Source organism: Vicia villosa, linkage group LG1 (genome assembly GCF_029867415.1).
Source record: "Vicia villosa cultivar HV-30 ecotype Madison, WI linkage group LG1, Vvil1.0, whole genome shotgun sequence".
Taxonomy (NCBI): Eukaryota; Viridiplantae; Streptophyta; class Magnoliopsida; order Fabales; family Fabaceae; genus Vicia; species Vicia villosa.
The window spans coordinates 177399048-177423885 of record NC_081180.1 but is presented as its reverse complement, the minus strand read 5'-3'; the positions used below and the strand labels follow the sequence as shown (position 1 = coordinate 177423885).

General features: G+C 37.8%; 1 protein-coding gene across 1 annotated transcript; it reads right to left on the bottom strand.

Moving 5' to 3' along the window:
• Nucleotides 1-23344: 23344 nt before the first annotated feature.
• Nucleotides 23345-23821, bottom strand: LOC131660115 (uncharacterized). The gene has a single exon (XM_058929262.1). The coding sequence runs from the start codon at nt 23819-23821 to the stop codon at nt 23345-23347; it is 477 nt and encodes a 158-aa protein (XP_058785245.1).
• Between the last annotated feature and the right edge of the window lie 1017 nt (nt 23822-24838).

Genomic DNA, 24838 nt, shown 5'->3' with positions numbered 1-24838 from the left:
TATTTGCGTTATTTATGCATTCTTGCATTTTTCAATGTTTGCTATGAAATCACTTGTTTAGGATATATCTATCCTCAAAAAAAAAAAAAAAAGAAAAAAAGAAAAAAAAGAAAAAAGAAAAAAGAAGCAGGTATGGGCGTGTCATCTCTCCAGTAGGTTGTCACCCATAAGCAGAAATAACATCCTTTCTTTCTCCAGTTCCCCACTGAGATCATTCCTCGTGGAAGAAGGTTGCTTTAGTTTCTCCTCTCAAAACAAAGGAGAAAATCCCCAGTTGAGTTCATTCCTCATGGGTACAAAGTCTTGTTTGACTGTCTCTTTCCAATTCATTCTTGGTTAGAACCTTGTCTTTACCAAATATTCAAATTCCGATTCCTCAAACAGAGTCGTGAAGAATAGACAATAAGTAATAGCCTCGTCATCTGAGTAGCTTATGTCTCTTTCAAAAGTTTTTTCCTCTCAAGGAAATCAATCATGAAGACCATTTGACAATCAGGGCCTTATTACTGTTCACAAGGCTGAATAACCAGTAATTTCCCTAGCAAAGTCTCCAGAATCATTTTATCACTTGGCTGATAATTGATCATGTCTTCAAAACCACTATCACAAGGCTGGTAGTCGGTAACCTTTTGTTCTGGTTATATTATTTAACATGTCTATCACAAGGCTGATAGTCGGTAATATTAACCAAACTTTTGAAGCTCTTTTTACCTTGTCAAGTCTATCACCATGCTGGTAGTCGGTAACACAGTTTCATACCTTTCACCTTCGCATTATTAAACAAGTCTATCCCCATGCTGATAGTCGATAATGTCGATAGGTAAGCTTTTCTTACAAAGCTATCATTCCCAGGTGAAGCATACACTTGCTTTCCCGAAAAGAAAAAAATGGATTCTCTTCCTAAAACGGATTGAGACATCCTTCCCGATCACTTTTCCCCAGTGGAGTCAGTTTTGATATTTCCTCGGTAAAGATATCCTTGCATCATTCGCAATTTTGGTATCTTAGGTCCAAAATTCGCGTCTTCTGATATTTAAGTCTCTTCCACCCTATCAAAACGAAGATTTTCAATCTTCATGTCTCAGGTTGAAGAAACTTAAATAGGGGCATCTGTCATACCCCAATTTTTGACCTAAGATACCACCTCATATCATTTGCATATGCATCATTTGCATCTCTAACAAATTGCATAGCTTGTGTTTGCTACTTGTGACTCAGCAGGATTTAATCAAGAAATCACTCATCAGTACAAGCAACAATCAACTAGGGTTTTATTCTCCCTTCATCTCAAAAGAACCATCTTCATCAACAATCAACATTTGGTCCTCAGAGATTCATTTCAACAAGCTCAACAGCTTTGAATCGACTGAATTAGGGTTTTGACTGAAGACATCACACTCCTAACTTTTGCTCAGAATTTGACCTAATGGCTTGGGACATGATATCAAGACCTCAAGTGCATCATTTTGACCTAATCCATTGGCTCATAACATCTCCTACACAAAGATTGATCAGACAAATCCTTAGATCAGGGTTTTGAACTATCAGGGACTAAAATCAGGGATCACATTTGGGAAACCCAAAAAATCCCCAGGGAGTCAATCAAAGGTTTCAATCATCTTCAAATAATCCCTATGACAACATCCAATGGAAATTACATCTCAATTCAAGATCCACAGTCATCAATTTCATCTGGTCGACAATTAGGGTTTTTGACCTAATTCACTGAACAACTGACTTTTTAATCAGGACATGGTGCCACAACTCAAACCATGGCTCAATATCCTCTAATGCTTCAATATGATCCATTCATACCATTCATCTGGTGAGGGTATCCTGTTTCATTTGAAATCTCCAGAAACGCGATTCGACTGAAAAAGTCAACTGTACAAGATCACCATTGACTTTTGGGGAATTTTGGTCAACCATGACTTTTGAAGTTTTGAATCATCAATATATGATATATGAAGTCATTTGATCAAGAAAAATCAAGAAAATCAATCAAGAATCAAAAAGTCAAAAGTTTGACTTTCATACTTAGAAAATTTTTCTAAGTGTTTTTCATGGTTTTTTCCAAACTTTGAAAGGGAATAACTCAAAATTTCACCTACAAACTGAAAAAAACTTCCAACATGAAAGTTGTAGATTTTGATCCAATAAACAACTTTGACACATATAATTTTTTTCCATAAGATCAACCATTTAAGAGATATGGAGCTTCAAAGTTGGCATCTTTTGAAAAATTCACTTAAAACTTCATTTTTCTCAAAGTTCATGGATCTTTTTCACCCACTTCCTTAAGGATCTTGAAGAAACTTTCAACTAGGGTTTTGAAGTATGTAATATGAGCTTTCCAAAATGTCCAAGAGCATGAAAAAATATGGAGTGTAGCTATGGTTTTGAATTTTGACATTAGTGACCATTTCACTTGAAATTTCAAGCCATTTTTGCAAAGTTATGAACCAATTTGCCAAATAATGCAAGTAATGACACACCAAAGCAATGATTGAATGATATTTTCTGGTTTAAGATCAGATAGGAAAGAGATAAGAAGCTTGGCCAAAATAACCATGGTTTAGTTACTTTTAACCATTGCATTAAATGTGAAAGATTCCTTTCTATCCCTTAAGCCAAATCATCACTTCTTGAAGCAAGTTGCAAAGTTCTGAGTTCAGAATCCTTGGCCTATAAATAGAGGTTCAAATCACTTCCAAATTCACACCAAAGTCACACAAATTATAGGCTTTCTCTTTCTTTCTTAGAATGCAAGTTTCTTAAGTTTCAAAGAGGTAAAATGCTCAACCTCTAAACCTTTGAATTTCTGACCAAAGTGATGCTTCCCACAAACCCCAAACATCATATGGGATGTGTTTGATCCACTCACACACTCTAAAAACATCTCAAACTCAAAATCACTACCTCACTTCTCAAATATGCATAATCTAAGCCTTATCATGCCAAAATCCATTCAAGATCATTTCTGTCCAAAATAACACTTCTAACACCTCACATATATCACATATGAACTATCCAAACACTTACATATGATCTGTAACCTCATAATCTTCAGATTCGATTCACACTCCAAGGTTATGCAGTTCGGGTACCACAGCTTAGCACAGATGAATTCATATGGTTCCAAGCATCCAGACACCTTCCATAATCATCATAGAAGCTATTCAGATTGATACAAAGCATCTGTAACACCTCCAGATCAAAATCCAATTCTCAGTTTGGCCGTTTTTGAGGTAAGTGCACTTGAACTTCAAACTCTACTCTCCACGCATCATAAATGAAATATGAACATACCATCTCATTTCTGCACACATGAGGATCATTAACCCTCAATCAATTGCATCATAACTTGCACATACACGATTTCAGATTGAATCATAGAATTAGGGTTCTTCGTGTTCATCAGAAAATTGATAGCCTTAGAGTGAAAATAAATGCAATTAAAGACCACCATCGTGATCCTTATGAAAAAACGAGTGAGTTAGACCCTTCACTTGATCAATTTGGTTCAGTTTTCAGAAAATTCAAATTCAAATTGGGATTGTGTTCTTGGCGCGTTTTTTGGTTCATAAGTTTTGAAATTCAGTTGAGTAATATATTCTACCAAGCGCGTATTACTAACAAGCCACAAGCGTGGCTCAGCTGGTTATTGTTTTGGTTGGTGACCTTAGGGTCACGAGTTCAAGTCCTCTAGGGACCAAACCATTTTTTTTTAACACTATTTTTCTTTCTTTTTTCACACAACTTTAATTAATTATTTAACACATCAAATTAATTCATTTTTCATTCATTTTTTACACACTTCTTGTTTAACACATATATTTTAAGAATATCAAAAAAGATCATCAAAAAATATTTATTTGATACAATTTTAAATAAGTTTAAAATGACTTGTTTTTAAGTATTTTTAATACTTTTAAATATTATTTTTCATTTGATTTTTCAAACTTAATCACTTGTAAATATTTTTTGTGATCAAACCCTAATCATTTAGGTCTTAATTAAGCATTAAAACTTGTTTTAACTTAATTAAGTTGACTTTTGTCAAATTCAAATCGTTTTAAGACGAGCGATCGCGATTCTTTTCAAAAACGATAAACCATTTCTTTTTGATTTTCAAAGGAAACTTTTGATTAAATCTTTTTAATTGATCAATTGATTTTCAAAACGATGTGGGGCCTCTCGAATATTAGAGAGTATAAGTCCCTTTCGTCTTTCTTTGTACAGAAAACTTTTTTCCAAAACTTTCAAACAGTTTTTTTAACAACAAATCACACATCTTTTTCAAACCATCCACCCTGTTTTATGAAAATAAAACAGGGGCCTCTCGAATATTAGAGAGTATAAGACCCACTCCTTTTTCCTTTTATACAGTTTTTCTTTGTACAGAAAACTTTTTCAAAACAAAAACTTTCAAACAGTTTTTCAAACAACGCGTCTGTAAATAAAACAATCAACCATGTTTTATAAAATATACCATGGGCCTCCATGTAGGTATAAGTCCCGAGCCCCTCTTTTGTACATACCCACTCAAGTACATGAAATTAGGTATTTCATTGTACGCCTTTTGTACATATCTCGATCAGTTTGATTTTTAACTTTGAATAACAAACCAAAAATGAAGGTTTTCTTTAAATCTTCCCAAAAATATACCATGGGCCTCCATGTAGGTATAAGTCCCAAGCCCCTTTGTAAATACCCGTTTACATAGCTTTGAATAAATTCAAGTGGACCTCTCCCCGAGTATAAGTCCCGAGCCCTGTGTATACAAATGGATCATGCTTACAGGTATATTTCCTTCATAAACTCCATTATATACACACACTTTGTCATATATGTATAACTATTCATATTTGTTCATGTACTTGTTCATGTTTGTTCGTACTTGTTCATACTTGTGATTGTGTTATATGCTTGTTCAACTTAGTACAACACTAGGTTCCCCATAGCCTCCTATTGGGCTTCGTGCAAAGAATCTCCACTAGTTTAGGTTAGGACATAGAGTATGGTTTCCCGGTGAAATCGCTCTAAGAGCTCAAACCAACTATACCATGCCTCCCCTTGGGCTTTGTACAAACGAGTGACCCTCCCATAGCCTCCTCTTGGGCTTACAATGCAAGGACCCTGGATTGTCCCTCCCATAGCCTCCTCTTGGGCTTACAATGCAAGGACCCTCGGATAGCCTCCTCTTGGGCTTCGTACAAGGACCCACGGGCTTCTTATAAGCATCCCCAATATCCAAATCAAATACCCTAGGAGATTAGACATTTTTCATCTCTATGCTAGGAGTATCTCTTCTATATCATCACAAACAATCAATCAATCAAAATCAAACTTTTTTTGCCACAAGGCTGGCTAATCAATCAAACTTCTTTTTGCCACAAGGCTGGCTAATCAATCAAACCGTTTTGCCACCATACTGGCTGATTAATCAAAGTTTTTGTCACAAGGCTGACTTCATTGAAACTTTTGCCACGAGGCTGGCTGATTAATCAAAACTTTTTGTCACAAGGCTGACTTCATTGAAAGTTTTTGCCACAAGGCTGGTTAAACAAACAAAAAATCAAACAGATGTATGTGATGATATAGATTAGATACATCTAGCATTTAGACGACATTTGTCTATTTTCCTTTGCTTCCACTAGCATAAGTGGGAACTACGATTGCTCTGACTTTCTCAACATCCCTTTGAGAATACGTAGGCACAAGGTCGATCCTTGGCGAGCAAAACAAAACAAAAAAAACCATTCAAACCTTAGCACCCGTAGACCCCGAGCTACAGATGCTCTGATTCCCTCTAAGGGATATGTATGCAGAGGATCGCGATGATCTTTGCGAGCATAATCAAACAAACACCTTAGGTCCCACCTATTTCACAAGAACCTCTCAACAACATGGAATGAAAAACAAAGCAAAGAAACCTATAGAGTACTATAGATACGTTGGGTGCTAATACCTTCCCTTCGTATAACCAACCCTCTTACCCAAGATCTCTCCCCCACTTTTAGGTTATTGCAGCTTTTTTCCTTTTCCTTCTTTGGAAATAATAAAAAGTTTGGTCGAAACAAAGAAAAATCATTTTTTATGAGCACTCGAGCCCAAAGAAGGCATCAGGTGTCTCATCCCACAAAAAAGAGGAACAAAACGGTTTTTCGCCCGCGACAGTTAGCCACAACCTTGGGCTTTGTACAAGGCACACAGAATAGAGTCATTCATAATCTCCAAACTCTGTTTCCTCAGCAGTCAGCCACAACCTTGGGCTTCATACAAGGCAGAAAATAGAGTCTCCCTAGGTAGAGTTAGCCACAATTATGGGCTTTGTACAGAACACTAAAATAAACCTTTCAATAAAACAAAATAAACACTCTCCAACTAGAGTCAACCTCAATTCTGGGCTTCATACAGAACACAAAATCCACTCAGTCAAAGTCAAATTCCCAGTGGAGTAATCTCCCAGAGTCAATAAAAACCTTTTAAGCCTCAAGCTTGGGCCTCATACAAACCAGTCAAAATTCAAATCTTTTATACAGTAGATAGACATGACTTATCTCTATAGAGAGATATTTCTCCTATTTCACCACATTCAAACAAATAAACAAACAAATAATCATTTCATTTCAATTTCAAACATTCTCCCATTTAGGACTCTGAAAGGCATGCTCTGAGGCACACACACCCAGACTTGTACAACTTTCCCTAATTTGGTTGAGAATCTTTCTTTCATTCAAGAGACACGTGACTGGCATACTTGTACACAACCAAGTAAGGTCCCTCTCTTATGAAACAAACTCAGCTTTTCTGTCACCTTAAGTGCTTGTGGTGGAATAGTAGAAATACCTCTCTGTAAAGATGACTTCATGTCTCTTTACTGTAAGCAAAGATTTAATTCAAGCTTCAACCTTGAGCTTCAAGCAAGGCACAAAAAAAACAATTAATTTCCCTAATTAGTTCCCCGAACTACAAAAAGCTCTGACTTCCATTAGGGATATGTAGGCATGAGATTCACAAGGAATCTCAGCGAGCTAATCAAAAACCAAAAAACAGTCAGTTCATTTGTCTTTCAATTCAATTCTTTCTCCTAACACAAAGGAGAAACTTTCCCAATCAAGCAACAATACACACACATAGACACAGAGAAGGTTCCCGTAGAGTACTGCGGATATGTAGGGTGATTAAAACCTTCCCTATATATAACCGACCTCCCGGACTCCAGAATTTCTAGTCTAGGTGAATCCCCACACTTAGCAAACTCTTAGGGTTTATTTGAGATCTTTTTCCCCTTCCTCCTCGTAGGATAATTAAAAAGTTCGTGTGCTATCGTAGGAAGGACTAAAATAAAATTCATCCCACAAGGGCGCTTCTCTCCTTCCAAATTTCGCGTGAAGGGTTTAGCGTGCCGTCCTCCCAAGTGAAACGGGGAGGTGAAAAAAACGACACCACACATATGTTCTTTCCAAACACTTTAGATTACATCCCAGAAAAAGATTCCAACGAAGGCGTACAAGAGTGGTGAATTTTTGCCTTACTTTAAGGATTCGAGCAAAGCAAATGGTGCAATGCTCAAGATAGACCATGTCTTGCTTATCCCTCGGTTGGGAGCCCCAAGTATAGTTGCTAGAGTAGTAATCTCATCATAAATGGAAGAACCATGTATGGTCATCAAATTGAGGAGATCTATTTGTGGCGAAAAAGACCCAATACAAGAATCTTAACCAACTGAAATTCTGACAAATAGGGAAGCGAATAGGCGCAAGGCAATAGAATCACATCAATTTTTTATCATATTCTTTTTTCTCTGTTAACAAGCGAAGGCCACTGAGAAGGAAATTATGAGAAAAGGCAACTGAGATATGAAGCAGAACTTTGAGAATGAGAAGCATTGTATAGAACACTCTTGATTACCACATGGAAAAAGATTTTGACGAAGTCACCTAGGAATTTGTAATGCTTTAAGGGATTCGAGCAATGCAAATGGTGCAATGCTCAAGATAAGAATACGTCTTGCTTATCCCTCGGTCGGAAGCCCCAAGAAACTTCCACATATGTACAAGAGATGATTACCAATTTAGCTTCAATATCCAAACCATTCGGAGTTGGAGTAAATGACCCATGCAGTTTTTTTTACATCAGGAACAAACCAACAATATCTAAATCAGTGGAGTCACAATCCTTTTTTTTAGCTTCCAAACTTTCCTCTAAGAGGTGAAACCTTTTGTCAATTTCAATAATCGGAAACTTGAAGACTTCAATTTCCAAATTGTTCTCATGATGTGAATTCTCCTTACCAAGAACAGGAATCTCAATATTATTTCAGACATTCTGGTTCATAAGACCTTCTCATGGGTGAGATTAACATTGCATTTGGCCTCTGAGGAACCTGTCTCAATCCTTCTTATCTAAGGGAAAAGGCTTGAATAACCTTCATACATTTATTCACATTGATCCCCATTTCTGTTCTTATCTCATTCAAAACCCCACGGAGTTGTTCCAATGTTAACTTTTGAGCAATAGCGCTGAGAAGTCAATTGTATTTTTGATGTCGATGTCTGAATAGAAAGGGCCCCATAAGCTTATGAGAGAACCATGAAATGCATGATAGTATGAATGCATGTCTCATTTATGGAGAATCCTAAAGTCTTTTCACACACATTTCGTTTCTCTTTTCCTTTTGAAATCAAAGCTTTATTTTGTATAGAGTACCTTTTCTTTTCTTTTTTTCTCGTTTCTCTTTTTTTTTGGGAACACTCTTTAGGATTCCCCACAAATGAAGTGGATAAAGTGGTGATGTTATGAAATGCAAAAGCATGGGATTAATGGTCCACATAATTTGTGTAACCACTGTACAATCCTCTAAATAACCGATGAAACATCTCTGCACAGGTCAAATGTCACAGGATCAAAGGTTCAAAGCCTTTTTTGAATACCATAATATCAAGCACCATGAGAACAGACCAAATAAATGTCCGACCTCAAATATGAAGAACCAATGGTATGTAGGAGTCAAGGTTTCCTGTCCCATCCCAATCTCACAGTTATGTAGTCTAGACACGGATAAGTGGTCCCTAATGGTCACCAGGGTCTACATTTTCCATGGGGTACAAAGTGTTTGAGGCAGTAAGCGTGCCAGACACAGTGTTCCATGAAAGAACCTCGCCAAGTTGTGGTACCCAATGTGAAGCTCGATCATAGCAAGCGTTACGGGAGTCAACATGAGCATCCACGCTAATCCTAGGTGTTAGTGGCCTGGGTAGTGGGCCTTTTACCTCACAACCCCCCCCCACTTGCAAAAACAATCAGAAAAAACATGTGGCCACCACGGAGGCCCAATAGTATAGTCTAGAATGCGAGAAAATAAACATGATATGCAAGAAGAAAATAGACATGATGTAGCACATAAGCTATATATAGGCACACCCAATAAACAAACAAAGGCTAGGATCGACTCGCTAAGTACGGACCCGCAATAGGTCGACGTCCCTAGCAGAGTCGCCAGCTGTCGCACGCTCGCGAAAAATGAACAGAGTCACCCTAATATATTTATCCCATCGGGGGGAAAGGAATATCAGAACACCTAGCAAAGAATAAGAACAAGGTCTTACAACCAGAGAACTAGGTACGGGAGTCAGTTACGTAAGGGGAAGGTGTTAGCCCCGCGACTTGATGCCTACGTATCCCTTTCAGGAATCAAAGCGTCGTAGTTCGACTCACTTGTTTTTGTTTGTTTTTGTGTTTTTTAGTTAGGAGGAGTTAACATTCACGCTCTTGTATAAGGGGACGACCTACGATGCGATCGAGCGGAAATAACAAAGCCTTTAAGAAAGCCAGGAAGGCAAGAGAGAAAAGAGAGTTTGAGTGTTTCAGGTGGAACCCTTAAGCAAGGGAGACTCGAGTTACTCTTTGGTTGGTATTTTTTATGATTGGGAACTTCCGCTCAAGTGATTCCCTAAAGTAAGAGAGACAAGAGCTTTCATTCCCTTTTTATTGTTTTCAACCTTTATTAATGTTTTAGGTGTTTTCTTGGTACTTTTTAGGGGGAATTAGTTTGAATATTTGTTAAGTGTTTTTGAAGTTGTAAAAGGAAAAATGAAAGAGGGGAGACTAGTCTAATCCATTAACCTAATTGTTATTGTTATGTACAAAGGAAAATCTACCTAAAGTTAACATGGTAATGGGATAAATTCTAAAAGGAGTATACAAATGATATTAACAACATAGGCCTAAAATGTGGCCAAAAACAAGTAACAAAATCACACAACAATTATACCAAAAAATAACATGGAAATGATACAAAAGAATAAAAGAAGCAATTTAAGCATTAGTACAAAATTAGTCTAAAAAATACTACTATTTTTATGTATTTTATGAATTGGACAAGTTTATCAATTAATTACTAAAAACCTAAAGTTTAATAGGGAAAAGAACTAATATTTTTTATATCTAAAAAATCTACGAAAAAATATACAAGAAAATCAAAATCTAATATGTTTTTATGGAGTCAGGGGGTTTATGTGAAAATTATGATGCAGGTAGCAATGAGGGTGCAGGGCCCATTGAATTGGCCCATCAGTGATATTTTTGTTCAGCATTTGTTATGTCAAAAACTAAGTAAAACATGGGCTGGGGGTGTAACACCAATCCGTATGGCTCAAAGGTTGAAATCAGACCCCATTTTGTTCAGAATTTCTGTCCAAAAATGGTGTAATGGGCCACTGGGGGTGTACCGAAGTAATTGAGCCCAATGTGTTTTTTGTATCACAAATTTTTTATGAAGGAGGTGCGTGGGCCTAAGGGGGTGCAGCAGTAATTCGGTGAAGGCCCAAAAGCTTTGTTTTTTCTGTCAACTAAAAAGGGGTGATGTTGGGCCTTGGGGTGTATGAGCCAGTAATTTTGTGGAGGTCCAACAATCTTGATCCAAATCTACTCCATGTTTCAGTTTTCATAATTTTAACAAAAATTAAAAAGAAATATAACAAAAATAAAAAAAAAGAAGAAAAAAGGGGTTAGGGTTTAATATTGGTGACAATTCAACTTCTTTCCTCAGACTCATTTCTCCTTCACTCTCCCGTATGCGATTTCCGGCGAACCTCTACGCCGTGGACCACCGCCTGTACCCTTCTAATCACTGAAACCTAGACACAAACCCTACTTCAGTTCTAGGCCTAAACGCGAATACGAACTCGGAAACCCTAGGTATTGGTACTCTCGGATTCAAGCGTGATTATACAAAATTGAAGCAAGCAAGATCCTATATCAATCATAGAAGCGCAGATACGAGTTAAAAGCGTATAAAAGAACCCGTTCAGGGCGGCCTGAGCTTCTGGTGCGGTGGCGGAGATTATCGACCACCGCGAAACTCAGGTAATGATTATATTCTTCTCTTTTTGTTCGCTTTATGCTCTTTTTCCTCTGCTCTTCTTCTTCTTCTGTTCTGTTTTTTTGTTTGATTTCTTTGAGTTGTTGCATGTCATTGTTGTTGCGTGAGATTGAGGGCGTACGAAGGAGTCAGGGCAGTGAGTGGTGGCTGAGCTCAGTCGTTTAGAGTTTCAGAGGTTGAAACTCTAACATCACTGACAATTGAGAGGTTTAGTGTGGGGTGAGGAAGATGAATATTGAGAGAAGATTGAAAGAATTATGAGATGAGAGAATGAGTATGAAGCATGGTGAAGTGATGGAAATGAAGGATGGTGCGTGAAGTCTGAAAAATGGTGGAGACTGAAGAAGATGGTGAAGGGTGGAAATGGCTTCCTGATGATTATGGTCTGTGTGAACAAAATGGTGGAGAGGTCCTGTTTATATAAGTGATGAGGATGGAGATGATTAAGTTACAGAGATTGTAGGGTGAGGATTTTAATCAGTTGCAGCTGTTAGAAGTTAGTTATATTCAGTTAGCTAATTCTGTTAGGCTATGAGAGAATAAATTATAGTTAGTTGAAGTGGACTCAGTTTGTTGACTCAGTTAAATCATTGAGTTTTTGAGATTAGAATCAATTGGGAAAGTTGGTTATGAAAGTTGAGATTCTGTTTTTCCTGTTAAATGTGTACTTGCTGAGCTGGCACTATTTGTTAGTGAGCTATTGATTATTTATGGTATTTTTCTGTTAGAAAGAGAGGTTAGTTAGTATAGTTGGTAGTTAGGGAATGGTTTGAACTGAGGCTGTTATGAGGCTAAACTTCTGAACTGATACACCCTTTCATGTGCAGGGACTGTTATTGTATGGGGTGTCTTGAAGGATGTTGCAGATGGTTTGCATTGGCAAGTTTGCTGCAGGGTCAGTTTATTTGGAGGTTGCAACCCGGTTTGGTCTTTGGATGAAATTGCAGGTATTGAACCAAAGTTGTAGTGTTCAGTTAGCATTTTATTCTGCTATTTTCCTGATGATTTCTTTCTGACTTTGAATTAGGTACTGCACTATGTGGCTTTATGGATCGTTACTGCAAGCTGGTATATGCGGGCAGCAGACTGTTTTATTGCGTTGGATTTTGTTTATGAGTATGTCAACGACCAAGGTATGCATGAGCTGAAACCTGTGGATGAGGTAGAACTCGATGATTGCACCGTCACGGTACCATGTGCGGTGACTGTTAGATGGACTGAATGCATAACTTGACACACTGAAATTTGTATTTTCTTTTTTGAATGCTAATGCGTGTATCTATCGCTTGTGTATGGTTCATGAATGGTAGGTTATGTTGTGAAATGTGTAATGTCTTAGGAAAAAAGCAGTTAGGTTATTTTTGATAGTGTATCCATGTGTATATGCGTTTATGACCATGTTGTTTATGTATGAATATGGTTTTGAGTGGGCACTGAACCTTTAATTTGGTTTGTGCAGGTATTATCCACTTCAAATCAATCTCACTGAACCTTTAATTCAAATGCTCAAATTACCAGCAAGTTGTTTTACAATAAGCAAGTACTTTGAGAGAATAATCTTGTAGCTTAGTAAAGAAAGGATCCACAGTGCCCACTTCAAAACCTTAATTCCACAGTCCAATACTCAAAGAAGAATCAGATGAACCAAACTTGAGTGAAGTAGAAACCCTAATTTCCAAGATCCTCGATCCCCAGCTAAATTTAACGATTAATGATGCATGATGCGTTAGATGATCTTATGGAGGTATATAGATGAGATGCGACGCTTAAACCAGTTAGAAATTAAAGGGGTAGGACAACATTGGGGTATGACAGACGCCATGTGTGTAAATTGACTGGAAATCCTGATTTTTCTGGCTTTTTCGCTTGTTTTCTTTAGAAGAGTAAATAAAAGGGACAATACCTGTAAATGAGCCAAGAACAAACATAACACAGGAAAATAACTTAAAAAATAATGAAAAACATGTTTAAATCGAGTCAATTATGTAGTGCAATTCAGTGTGATCAAATTCTCCCACACTTAAGCCTTTGCTTGCCCAGAAGAAAAAACTCTCAGAAGTAAATGATAGAAAAGACAATGTCTACAAGATTTAGGGCTAAAAGGGCTTCTAAGTTAGAGTAAGGGTGTGCTGACAGGTACTAACTATCTGAACTAAGGATATCGTAATGACACTTTCCGCAAAAACGCGGACATAAACATCATACTTATGTAAATCAATCCTTATTATCCCACTATGCTAAGACTTCTTCTTTTGGCAAGGTCCTTTTTTCATTCTGGCGCAATTACATTAAGCACGTTATCCGTACATACTCATGGTATAGTGACCAGTTAGTGACTCTGATCTCAAGCAATGGGGCTCAGGTACAAGTATTGGTGTAGCACTTTTATTTACCCGATTGCAGTCGTGGAGGATCGAACCGTAATCCGCCCTATCGAGTCCAGCACCAGATACCTCTGAACCAACAACAATGGGTATGCCTTTTATTATTTTTGTTAGTGCTTTTATTGGCTGATTGGCATCCATGTTTGGCTAAAACATAATAGCAGTAAAACAAAATATAATTGTGAATCTTGCAAGTTTAAAAAGAACAAAACAGGTACAAGCAAGATGTTACATGGAATGTCATGACATCAACTCATGATATCGCGCCTGCAGAACTAGAAGAAAGATTCAGTTTGTACTTAACAGATACATGATATTCCCAGAATATTTTGTAATCCTATGTGACGCATATTTAAAGGTCTAAAGAATATTTGAAGAATCAGATCAGAAGATTGAAGATTCAGGAAGAATCAGATCAGAAGATTGAAGATTCAACAATTTCTAATTTAGGAGATAAATTAGGAAACTCATGATTAAAAGACCTTATTTGTAGCAGAATATTTCTGCATATTTGTAACAGAAAGGAGTGCTGCGATTTGTTAACCCAAGTCTAATTGGGATCAAGTTATAAATAGGAAACTTTGTAACCTAGTTTGATATAGAAAACCTTGTTTAGTAACGATGTAGTCATTAGGGTTTCTATAGGTAGACCACCCAGGTTATGGGATGGCTGCCTTGTCCTTCTCGAAACCTGTAGGTAAGAGAAGTGATTGTCCTCACTCGAAACCTGTAGGTAAGAGTTGAGTATTGTGTTCTTGATCAAAGCTGTGAAGCAAGATCAAGTTATTGTGCATTGTTAATTGTGTAAATAGCTGTTGCAGGGTTGTAACAGTTAGGTATCACTAGGGAGTGAGCAGAGGTTCTCTTGTCTTGGATGGAGTTCTGAGATAAAGGTTGCATTTGGTAGTGACTAAGTAAACCAGAGGTTGTTTATTTGTAAACCAGAGGTTGTTTACATAAAATAGTAGTACTGATAGTGAAATCTTCTTCCTGGCTTGGTAGCCCCCAAAGTAGGTAGTTAGACCGAACTGGGTTAATAATTAACTGTGTTATTTATCTTCTGCGTTGTTTGTTCAGTTATGAATATTAAGACATTGTCCATAACATCAGGTTCAGAAGTGTTAGCTGTTCCTAAACAAGAACCATATAAATGGTTTAATCTGGTTATGTTTATTGAACATGTGTGGATCCCAGGTCTCATTGACTCATGTTTAGGAGTAATTAATAAATGGGGGATCTTTCTATTCTGCCTCTGCTAAATTAATAACAGATTAGATGTCTTGACATCAGGATTGACATCCGAGTCTGTCATACTAGAATTTTCAATTGGTATCAGAGCAGGCATCTTGTGTGTTTCTGGATGAGATCCATGAGGGATAAATTTTGTTTGTGGTAAAGGTAGAAGATTGTTTGAACAAAGAATGTTCATATTGTATAGTCCCTTAAAGTGGAGGATGGACCTATATGATTAGACCTACCTGACCTAAGAGCTGTGATGTTGGAACAAGGAGAGCTAAATCCAAAGACTTCATGCGGGAGTGAAGAACTTGAATTTTAGAACTAATTCGACCGGTATCTATGAACAGAGAAGAAGTGCATTAAAACCTTCATGCGGGAGTGAAGATGTTGATAAGGTAATCTCTGTATCTATGTGAGTTTTTCAAGTCAGGATTTTGGTTAGGTCTAGTCTGTGGCTTGATGCCGAAGCAAGCATTGTGCAAGGTTGAGCAGGAATCAATCTGTAGTTGTCATGCTTACTACTAACACTTAAAGTAAGCATTATGTGAATTCTGTTGAGGTATGACTATTATCTGCTGCATAGTATCTGAGAAACCCTAGGGTTATGTATAGTCAACAGAATGTATGGCAGGTATTGACAACTATAATTAAAGTGTCAAAGATACTTGAGTAACCTCTCAAGTCCACTCATGATGACATGGTTTATTAGAGCTGATGAATGTCAACTGATTAATGATATTCATAATTATCTGCAAGTGTGTACCTTGAAAAGTTCAAGGCTGAGTGTTCCTTGAAGGAGGAACAAATGTTCTACTAGATGTTAGGACATTAAGAACTGGTATGCAGCTACCAGCTGAAGAACAGATGTTTTGGTGCTAAACTAATGTAGTGTGAAAACATTGGTTTGGAACCTACTCCTGGTCTGGAAGAGGAGACATCTGACTAAGTTAATCAAGACACGATTAACATGTGCTCAGTGCTACTAAGAAAACTCATGAAGGTATTCCTTTCTGATCCTTTATGTCGTATTTAAGAAGAGCCTTTATCTGGGAGTTTCCTCTGATCAACGAAACCAGATAATTATTTTTAACCATAGAGCAGTTGTTGGAGCTGAATACTGTGTCTCTATCACAGTGAAATATGGTCAAGAATGTGTACTGCCCTAGTTGTTATCCAGAAAGGGTAGTTTGTTTGATATCAAGGAAGTCAGATGAACCTGACAAAATTAGTATCATGCTATAATTAAGTCTGTTCCAGAAACCTAGCTGAGGGAATCTCCTCTATAGGTACAGACTATGGCATCCATCATCTCAAAATCATAATGAAAGTCTGAAGAAAAGCTTATTGAGATTCTTGCTACTTTATCCCTTGATGTGTGGACCGCTGGTACCCTCGTCGTCTTGAGTGGGAAGATCAGAACGACGACTCCTGCTACGACGCAAGCCCTGGGAGATCTCAAGTAACCCAACTCTTTTAGAAAAACCGGCGTTAGCTTCCTGCAACTGGCGAGTCCTACGTATCAGGGTGCCTTGTGAGGCCTCTATCAAACTGAAGTGTCTCGTGAAGCTGGCCTGTTGTTGGTGTTGCTGAGTCTGGAAGGCTAATTGAGTGTCCATGATGGTACGTAATGAAGCAGCATTTTGCGTCTGAGAGGCTTATATAAATGCCATGTTATCGACAATCTGCTGCTGCATATAGGAGAGGAGTGTATCCCTTCTCTCCTCTCTGGCCATGTGCTCTTTCCAAATATCCTTAGTGATATAAAAGCTAGGAGCGGTACCTGCAGGTGGGTTAGAGGAAGAGGGTGCGGTGTGTGATGGTGTAAAGTGGGGTGGTGGCTGTGTACGGAAATCGTACTCATCATTAGTGTTGTTACCTTCCTCGATAGGAAGATTTGGGGGTAACGGACCAGTGAAAGCGGGAGCGCTCAAGTCATAAGTCTAGTTGCGCTCAAATTGCACATCAGTGTGCTGAGTGTAAGGGAGAACAACACTAAGTGCAGCAGTACCACTAACCATAAGATAGAAACCGCCTTCCTTCCTTGCTTTGTAAAGACGCATGTGTTTCAAAAATTTCAAGTTTACAATGCGAGGAGGAAGTGGCTCAAGAGTAGCAAGCTCGGTGTCTAATCCAAGGGCACGAGCGATGGAAGTAACCAGGCCACCAAAAGAAATTGGTCCCCTCTTTTTCAAAACAAAACTCATATGAGCGATCATAAAGGGGACGAGATTAATTCTGGTATTTGTGAGGCATCCCTGCATAAATATTAATTCTTTTGCATTTACCTTGTTTGGATTCTCCCGACTAAAAATAGTGCATGCAAGAAGGTAGCAGAAAATACGTATGGCCGGGTTATGGATACTCGAAGCTAGTAGGCCATCAAAAGAACTAATATTTTGTTTTGTTAGTTTGGACCAAAAAGCGTAGCCTTCGAGTGTTCAATCAAAATCCAAAGGGGCCTCACAAATAGCACCGTCGGTGGAGTATGTGTATCCAATATTAAACAGTCTAAATTTCACTTCACCTACGATGCTAGAAGTGTTAGGGCTGACACTATAAATTAAGGAACTCAAAAACTCGTGTGTCAACCTCGGGTAAGTCGGTGCTTTAACAGAAAAAATATCATGCATGCCAAGTTTATCTAACAGACTAAAAACACTATGAAACAATCCTAAAGTATACAGACAGTCTTCGTCGATATACCTGGTAGAGTAAATCTCCGTTTTCTACAATTTCTCAAGTAGCTTCATATGTCTTTCTCCCGGATTTCCTTCTCGTCAAATGAATCCATTAAACTCCATTGTTGTTGTGTTTAGAGGTTGAAGATGGTGAATAAGCATTTATAGAGGATGGATGAAAATGGTGGATAATGGATTTTTTAATGATGAGGAAGTAGTGGGGAAAATGAAAATGTAAGTGGGTTTTAATTTTAATGGGAAATTATGATTTTTAATGGAGGTTTACGGTGGTCAAAATTGGTGAAAATGGGTTTTGGAGGAGAAAGATGATGGAAAAAGGGGATGTTTTCGAAATAGAGTCGTTGCTGTCCCAGACTGCTCCGCGGCCGCTGAAGGGGCTCCGCGGGCACGGTCTTCATTAGGACACTGGGCCGAATTTTCATCTTTCTTTGATTGGGCTTCAAATTTTCCTCCTCTTTGCTACTAGGGGGGCGTACCTAGTATTTTGCTGCATTTTATTTTATTTCATACTAATTATATATATATATATATATATATATATATATATATATATATATATATTTTCTGTGGCCACGCATGATGTAATAATAATAAAAATAAATATAAGGGAGAAAGAAAATATTAGAGAATTAGAAAATATTAAGAAATATTAGAAAAAAAATAAAGATAGAAATAAACATACAAAAAATAATAAAGAAAAAGAAAAAGCATATATATATATATATATATATATATATATATATATATATATATATATATATATATATATATATATATATATATATATACACGCATAATCAACGGAGAAGTAAGTGTGCTAAGCGAAATTAAAAACAACATAGAGAATCAGTAGAAAATAAGAAAATAAGTCTGAAAAGGAAAACAACAACAACATAATAATAATAATAATAGGTGGGATCACTCGATCAATAGGAACCAAATCACCAACCAGATGGAGGCTCGGCAGTGTGCTTGGTGCCTCCTATCTCTGCAAGCTGACGTCGAAGTTCAGCGGCCTCATGAGCTATCTCGTCGGCCTCACTCGCATAAGTGGCATCATTAAGCTCGATCTGTAGAGTAAGGTCAACTACCTCCTGGTGAAGTGTAGCTAACTTAGTGCGCATAGCAGCTAGCTGTGATCGAACATCTGGTTCCTGCAAATTAAAATTAGGATTAATAGTCATTTACCCTCTGCAATATAGGCGTGTTTTGATTTACCCCCTGTAAAAAAAAACTTTTTACAAACTTCCTTGAAATATTAAAATTCTAAGTCTTTTGCCCCCCAGAAAGCAAAATTACCCCCTGTAAAAGTTTTATTTTTATTTACCATCTTGGTTTTTACACGCTTAGGGGGTATTTAAAAAAAATATTTTTAAAGGGGGATAAATCAAAATACGCCTATATTGTAGGGGGTAAATCACTATTAACCCTTAAGATTATTAGTGTAAACAGTGGTGCGTGGAGCTTCTGGTCCGGGAGTGTATTCAGGAACTGGATCCTATGGTGCCGGAGTATACTCAAGTACTGGAGACTCGCTACGTACCTCAATAGTCTCACCCCAACCCTCTACAAAATAGTTCCAATTAGCTGGATTAGAAACACAGGTCATCTGGGGCTCAGGTAAAGTGAAGTAGTAGACGGCTTGATCATCGATGAGGATTCTATACTGGTATGGATGAAATGAAGCACGTCGTTTCATCAGGACATGATCCATGCAGAAGTCCAGATTAATCTGAGTGTTCCCACAATAGGGGGTCAACTGAAATAGCCTACTATCCAATACCAGAGCAGATGTTATCTATGTCACATTCCCACCTGCATGCCAAAATCCCTCAGTAGATCTTGCAGTCTGGTCGAGACTCTCTATCAAGAAATTCCTACTAGCAATGGGACGCGATTGACTGGTACAATATAGGAAAAGGATCTCCTCAACAGTGAACATATGGTCATAGTAGCTCCTCCCAAAGAAGGTACGGCACAGGATCATCTCAAAGTATCTGCGGTTGTGGATTTCTTAGATAGCTGGGTGGATGGATCAAGACTGCCTCCATCAGTGATATCTCTCCAAAACTTGTCGATGTCCCTGTCTATGAAGTAACTCATCGGAAGCTCTGGAACGGCATCAGGCCCAGTCTGGAAACCTAGTAAGTCCTAAACTACTCCCGGGTAAAGCTATACTCAGTGCCGAACATCATAAAGCTGATGCGTCCTCTGTCATCTCCACTGCTCACATATGGCTTGTAATCCAATAAACTGAGGAACTCCAGAGTGAGGTTCATATAATTCACGTGAATGTCATCAGCATACTCATCCCAGCAGAGCTGGTGGCACATATACCTCACATTTGCCTCGATCCCGAGTGCCTCCATACATATCTGGTCGGGGTACCTAGTGGGTAACATAGGGCGAGCAGATAAAGCAGCAAATCGCGATCTCTGTGCATCACCTCTGAAGATCACATCCATGCCATCAAAGTGAGCCATCCTGAAAAAGTAACACAAGAATATCTGGTCCTGAAAAACAAAAACAAACAGATCATTCTAGGTAAAAATTAAAAAAAAAATCAAAACTAAATTAAAGAAGAAACCATGGGTTGCCTCCCATGCAGCGCTTGTTTAACGTTGTTAGCTTGACGATTTAGAACTCACTTTTTATGTAGGTATCGATGGGTCTATCAAAGTTTGACTAGAGTATTCAACTGGAAACTCTCCTCCTTTATAGAACTTCAATCTCTGTCCATTCACTATGAAAGAAGCGCGTGAATCATTCTTGATTTCCGCTGCTCCAGATCTTAGAACTTTTGATACTTCATATAGACCTGTCCATCTTGAGCATATCTTACCAGGAAAAAGACGTAATATGAAATTAAACAAGAGAACTAGGTCGCCTATATTGAAATCTTTCCTTATGATTTTCTTGTCATGCCACATTTTTGTTCTTTCTTTGTATATGATGGCATTCTCATAAGCATTCAGGCGCAGTTCTTCTAATTTGTGAATGTCCAAGATATGTTTCTCTCTAGCTGTTAAGTAGTCCAAGTTATAGACTTAATAGCCCAATAGGCTTTATGTTCTAGTTCAAACGGTAAATGGCAAGATTTTCTATAAACCAACTGGTAGGGGTAGTCCCAATAGGGGTTTTATAGGCTGTTATAGGCCCATAATGCATCCTTCAACTTTCTAGACCAATCTTTTATGGACGTAGAAACGGTTTTTTCGAGGATTTGCTTGATTTCCCTATTTGATACTTCCACTTGACCACTGGTTTGTAGGTGATATGGTGTTGCTACTCTATGTTTTACTTCGTACTTACTTAAAAGCTTGTTGAATATTCTGGATATAGAGTGCGATCCTCCATCGCTTATGATAAGACGAGGTGTTCCAAACCTAGGGAAAATAATGTTCTTGAACAACTTAATCACCACTCTAGTGTCGTTTGTGGGTGATGCAATGGCTTCAATCCATTTAGACACGTAGTCAACAACTACTAGTATGTACTTATTTCCCATTAAGGATGGAAAAGGTGCCATAAAATCTACACCCCTTACATCGAAAATTTCTACTTATTGGATATTACTTAAGGGCATTTCATCATGCCTTGAGATGTTTACAGTGTGTTGACACCGGTCACATTTGACAATGTAAGCATGGACATCACGCCATAAAGTAGGCCAGTAGAGACCTACTTGAAAGATTTAGGCGCATGTCCACCGTATGGTGCAACATGACAATGTTTGATGACGTTTATCACTTCTTCTTCTGGAACACAACGTCTAAAGATGTTGTCTATGCCTCTTTTGAAAAGGAGTGGTTCATCCCAATAAAAATGTTTAACATCATTGAAGAACTTCTTTTGTTGGTAACTTAAATCAGGGGGTATGATATCAGCAGCCAAATAATTCACAATGTCGGCGTACCAAGGTATGTTTCTTATCATTGAGATTTCTTCAGGATTTTCTTCTTTATAGGGTTCAAAGTCATCTTCTCTAATTGTGTCTATCTTATCTATAAGTCTGTCATAGGTGAAGTAATCATCTATAGGAATTAAGTCAGGTTTCAGGTGATCTAGCCTAGAGAGATGGTCAACAACTGAATTCTCAGTTCCTTTCTTATCTTTAATGTCTAGGTCAAACTCTTGGAGCAAGGGAACCCATCTGAGTAGCCTAGGCTTAACATCCTTTTTGTTTAACAGGTATCGAATTGTTGCGTGATCTATGTATACTATAATCTTAGCTTCCACCAAATAGGATCGAAACTTATCAATTGCAAACACCACAGCTAGCAATTCCTTTTCTGTAGTTGTGTAATTAAGTTGCACAACATCTAGGGTTCTACTTGCATAATAAATAACATGTAATTTCTTATCCTTCTTTTGTCCTAGAATAACTCCAACTTCATAATCACTAGCATCGCACATGATTTCGAAAGGTTGCGTCCAATCAGGGGGTTGAATGATAGGATCTAAAATTAGTGCTTTTTTCAAGACGTTAAAAGCTTCAATGCATTTTTCGTTAAAGTCAAACTCAACATATTTCATTAAAAGGTTAGTCAGGGGTTTTGTTATTTTGGAAACGTCGTTAATAAAGAGTCGGTAGAAGCCAGCATATCCTAGAAAACTTCTTATTTCCCTGATGGTTTTAGGTGGGTTGAGGTTCTCTATTACTTCTATCTTGGATATATCGACTTCTATGCCCCTTTCGGAGACAATATGCCCTAGAACTATTCCTTCGTTAACCCTAAAATGACACTTTTCCCAATTCAACACAAGGTTTACTTCCACACATCTTTCTAATATTTTCTCAAGGTTAGAGAGACAATTTTTGAAATCGAATCAACTCACCGAAAAATTGTCCATGAATACTTCCATGATTCCATCGAGATAATCTGCGAAAATTGACATCATGCAACGCTGAACGGTCGCATGGGCATTACAGAGTCCAAAAGGCATTCTCCTATATGAAAACGTTCCATAAGGACAGGTAAAAGTTGTGTTTTCTTGGTCCTCTGGGTGAATTGGGATTTGGAAGAATCCCGAATATCCATCTAGATAACAGAAATACAAGTGCCTAGCTAGACGTTCGAGCATCTGATCTATAAATGGAAGAGGGAAATGATCCTTCCTAGGCGCCTTATTCAGCTTCCTGTAATCTATACACATGCGCCATCCTCCTTCTGTTCATTTTGCTACACGTTCATCCTTATCATTTTCTACAACTGTGATGCCTCCTTTCTTAGGTACCACATGTACAGGGCTTACCCATTCTCTATCCGAGATCTGATATATTATACCAGCTTCTAGTAACTTAAGAACTTCTTTCTTGACTACATCACTCATTATAGGGTTTATCCTTCTTTAGTGTTCTCTTGACGGTTTTGAATGTTCTTCTAGCATAATCCGATGCATGAGTACAGATGGGCTTATTCCTTTTAAATCAGAGATTTTTTACCCTAAGGTCGTTGGATATTTTCGTAAGATATATAAGAGCTGATTCATTTCATTTTGGTTTAGGGTGGCATTAATTATAACAGGGCAATTAATCTCTTCATCCAAAAACTATATCTTAGATTCTTGGGTAGTTCTTTAAATTCTAAAATTGGATTTTTAGGACATGGCATAGGATCGGGGGTAAGAGCTCAACATTCATAGAGGTTGTCGTCAATGTAGGGTTCCATTCTCTTGAATCTGTCATCCTCTAAAATGGGGGTCGAAGGCAGTTTATTTAAAGATTCATCTCTTTCAAGTTCATTTATACATTCGTCAATGATATCGATTACATATCTTGAATCTCCTATCACTGGTGCCATTAGAAATTTCGAAAGAATGAATTCTATCTTTTCATCTCCTACTTCAAAGGTTAGTTTTCCCTTTTTAACATCTATTATGGCTCCGACTGTGGATAAGAATGGTTTTCCTAGGAGAATTGGGATTTCGTCATCTTCTTTAATATCCATTACTATGAAATTGGTTGGGATGTACAATTGACCTATTTTAACTGGTATGTCTTCTAATATACCCATAGGGTATTTGATATATCTATCAGCTAATTTTAAGGAAATTTTAGTCGGTTGAAGTTCTCTTAAGTTTAACCTCTTGCAAACCGCCAAAGGCATTAAACATACGCTCACTCCTAGGTCTAAAAAAGCTTTCTCCATCATATGATTTCCTAGGATGCAAGGAATGGAAAAGCTTCCAGGGTCCTTTTCTTTCTTTGCAAGTTTATTTTCAGAAATGAAGTTGCATTCTAGAGGTTTAGGATCGTCGAGTATGCATTTGTTGGACAGAATGTCCTTTAAGAACTTAGCATACGATGGTATTTAGGTGATTGCTTCGGTGAAAGTGTCGCTACCGCGAAAAAATGGACCAGGGTCACCACTAATATATTTATCCCATCGAGGGAAGGGAATATCAGAAAACCTAACTCGAATAAGAACAAGGTCTTACGACCAGAGAACAGGGTACAAGAGTCTGTTACGCAAGGGGAAGGTGTTAGCACCTCTCACGTCCGTCGTAATCAACGGTATCCACCTATGTTTGTTTCTATATAAAGGGTGTAAAACTACGTCTAAAGCCTAAATGTGAATGCATGCAAAACAAATACAGGGAAAAGAAAGAATTATTTACAATTGTGCTCGCTTAGGCCACGCGACCCAATGCCTATGTATCCCTTTCAAGAATCAGAGCGCCGTAGTTCGGCTTAAAAATTTCCATTTGTTTTGGTGTTTTTTAGTTGAATAGAGGTTAAGGTCACGATCCACGATGCTCGACCTTTGGAGACTTACACGCCTAATTATGGGTTTGTGTTTTTTGATGTAATTCCATGATGAACAAAACCCCCTACAAGGCTTCTCACCATTTTCTTACTTTGTTTGAATTTGAACCTTTATTAAGTGTTTTGAGTGTTTTTGATTGGGTAGTTTTTAAAGGGAAATTATTTGTGACTTGAAACATACCAAAAAAACTTTAAGTGTTTAGAGAAATACACCAAGGTCTACACCTCAATCATTTCTCTCTAAGTAGTAGTAAACAAATACACCAAGGTCTACACCTCGATCATTTCTTTCCCACTAAGTAGAAAAGAAATACACCGGGGCCTATGCCCCAATCATTTCTTTCCCACTATATAATAA

Coding starts and splice junctions, on each gene's coding strand:
- LOC131660115 (XM_058929262.1), bottom strand. CDS start 23,821: ATGCCTTTGGCGGTTTGCAAGAGGTTAAACTTAAGAGAACTTCAACCG.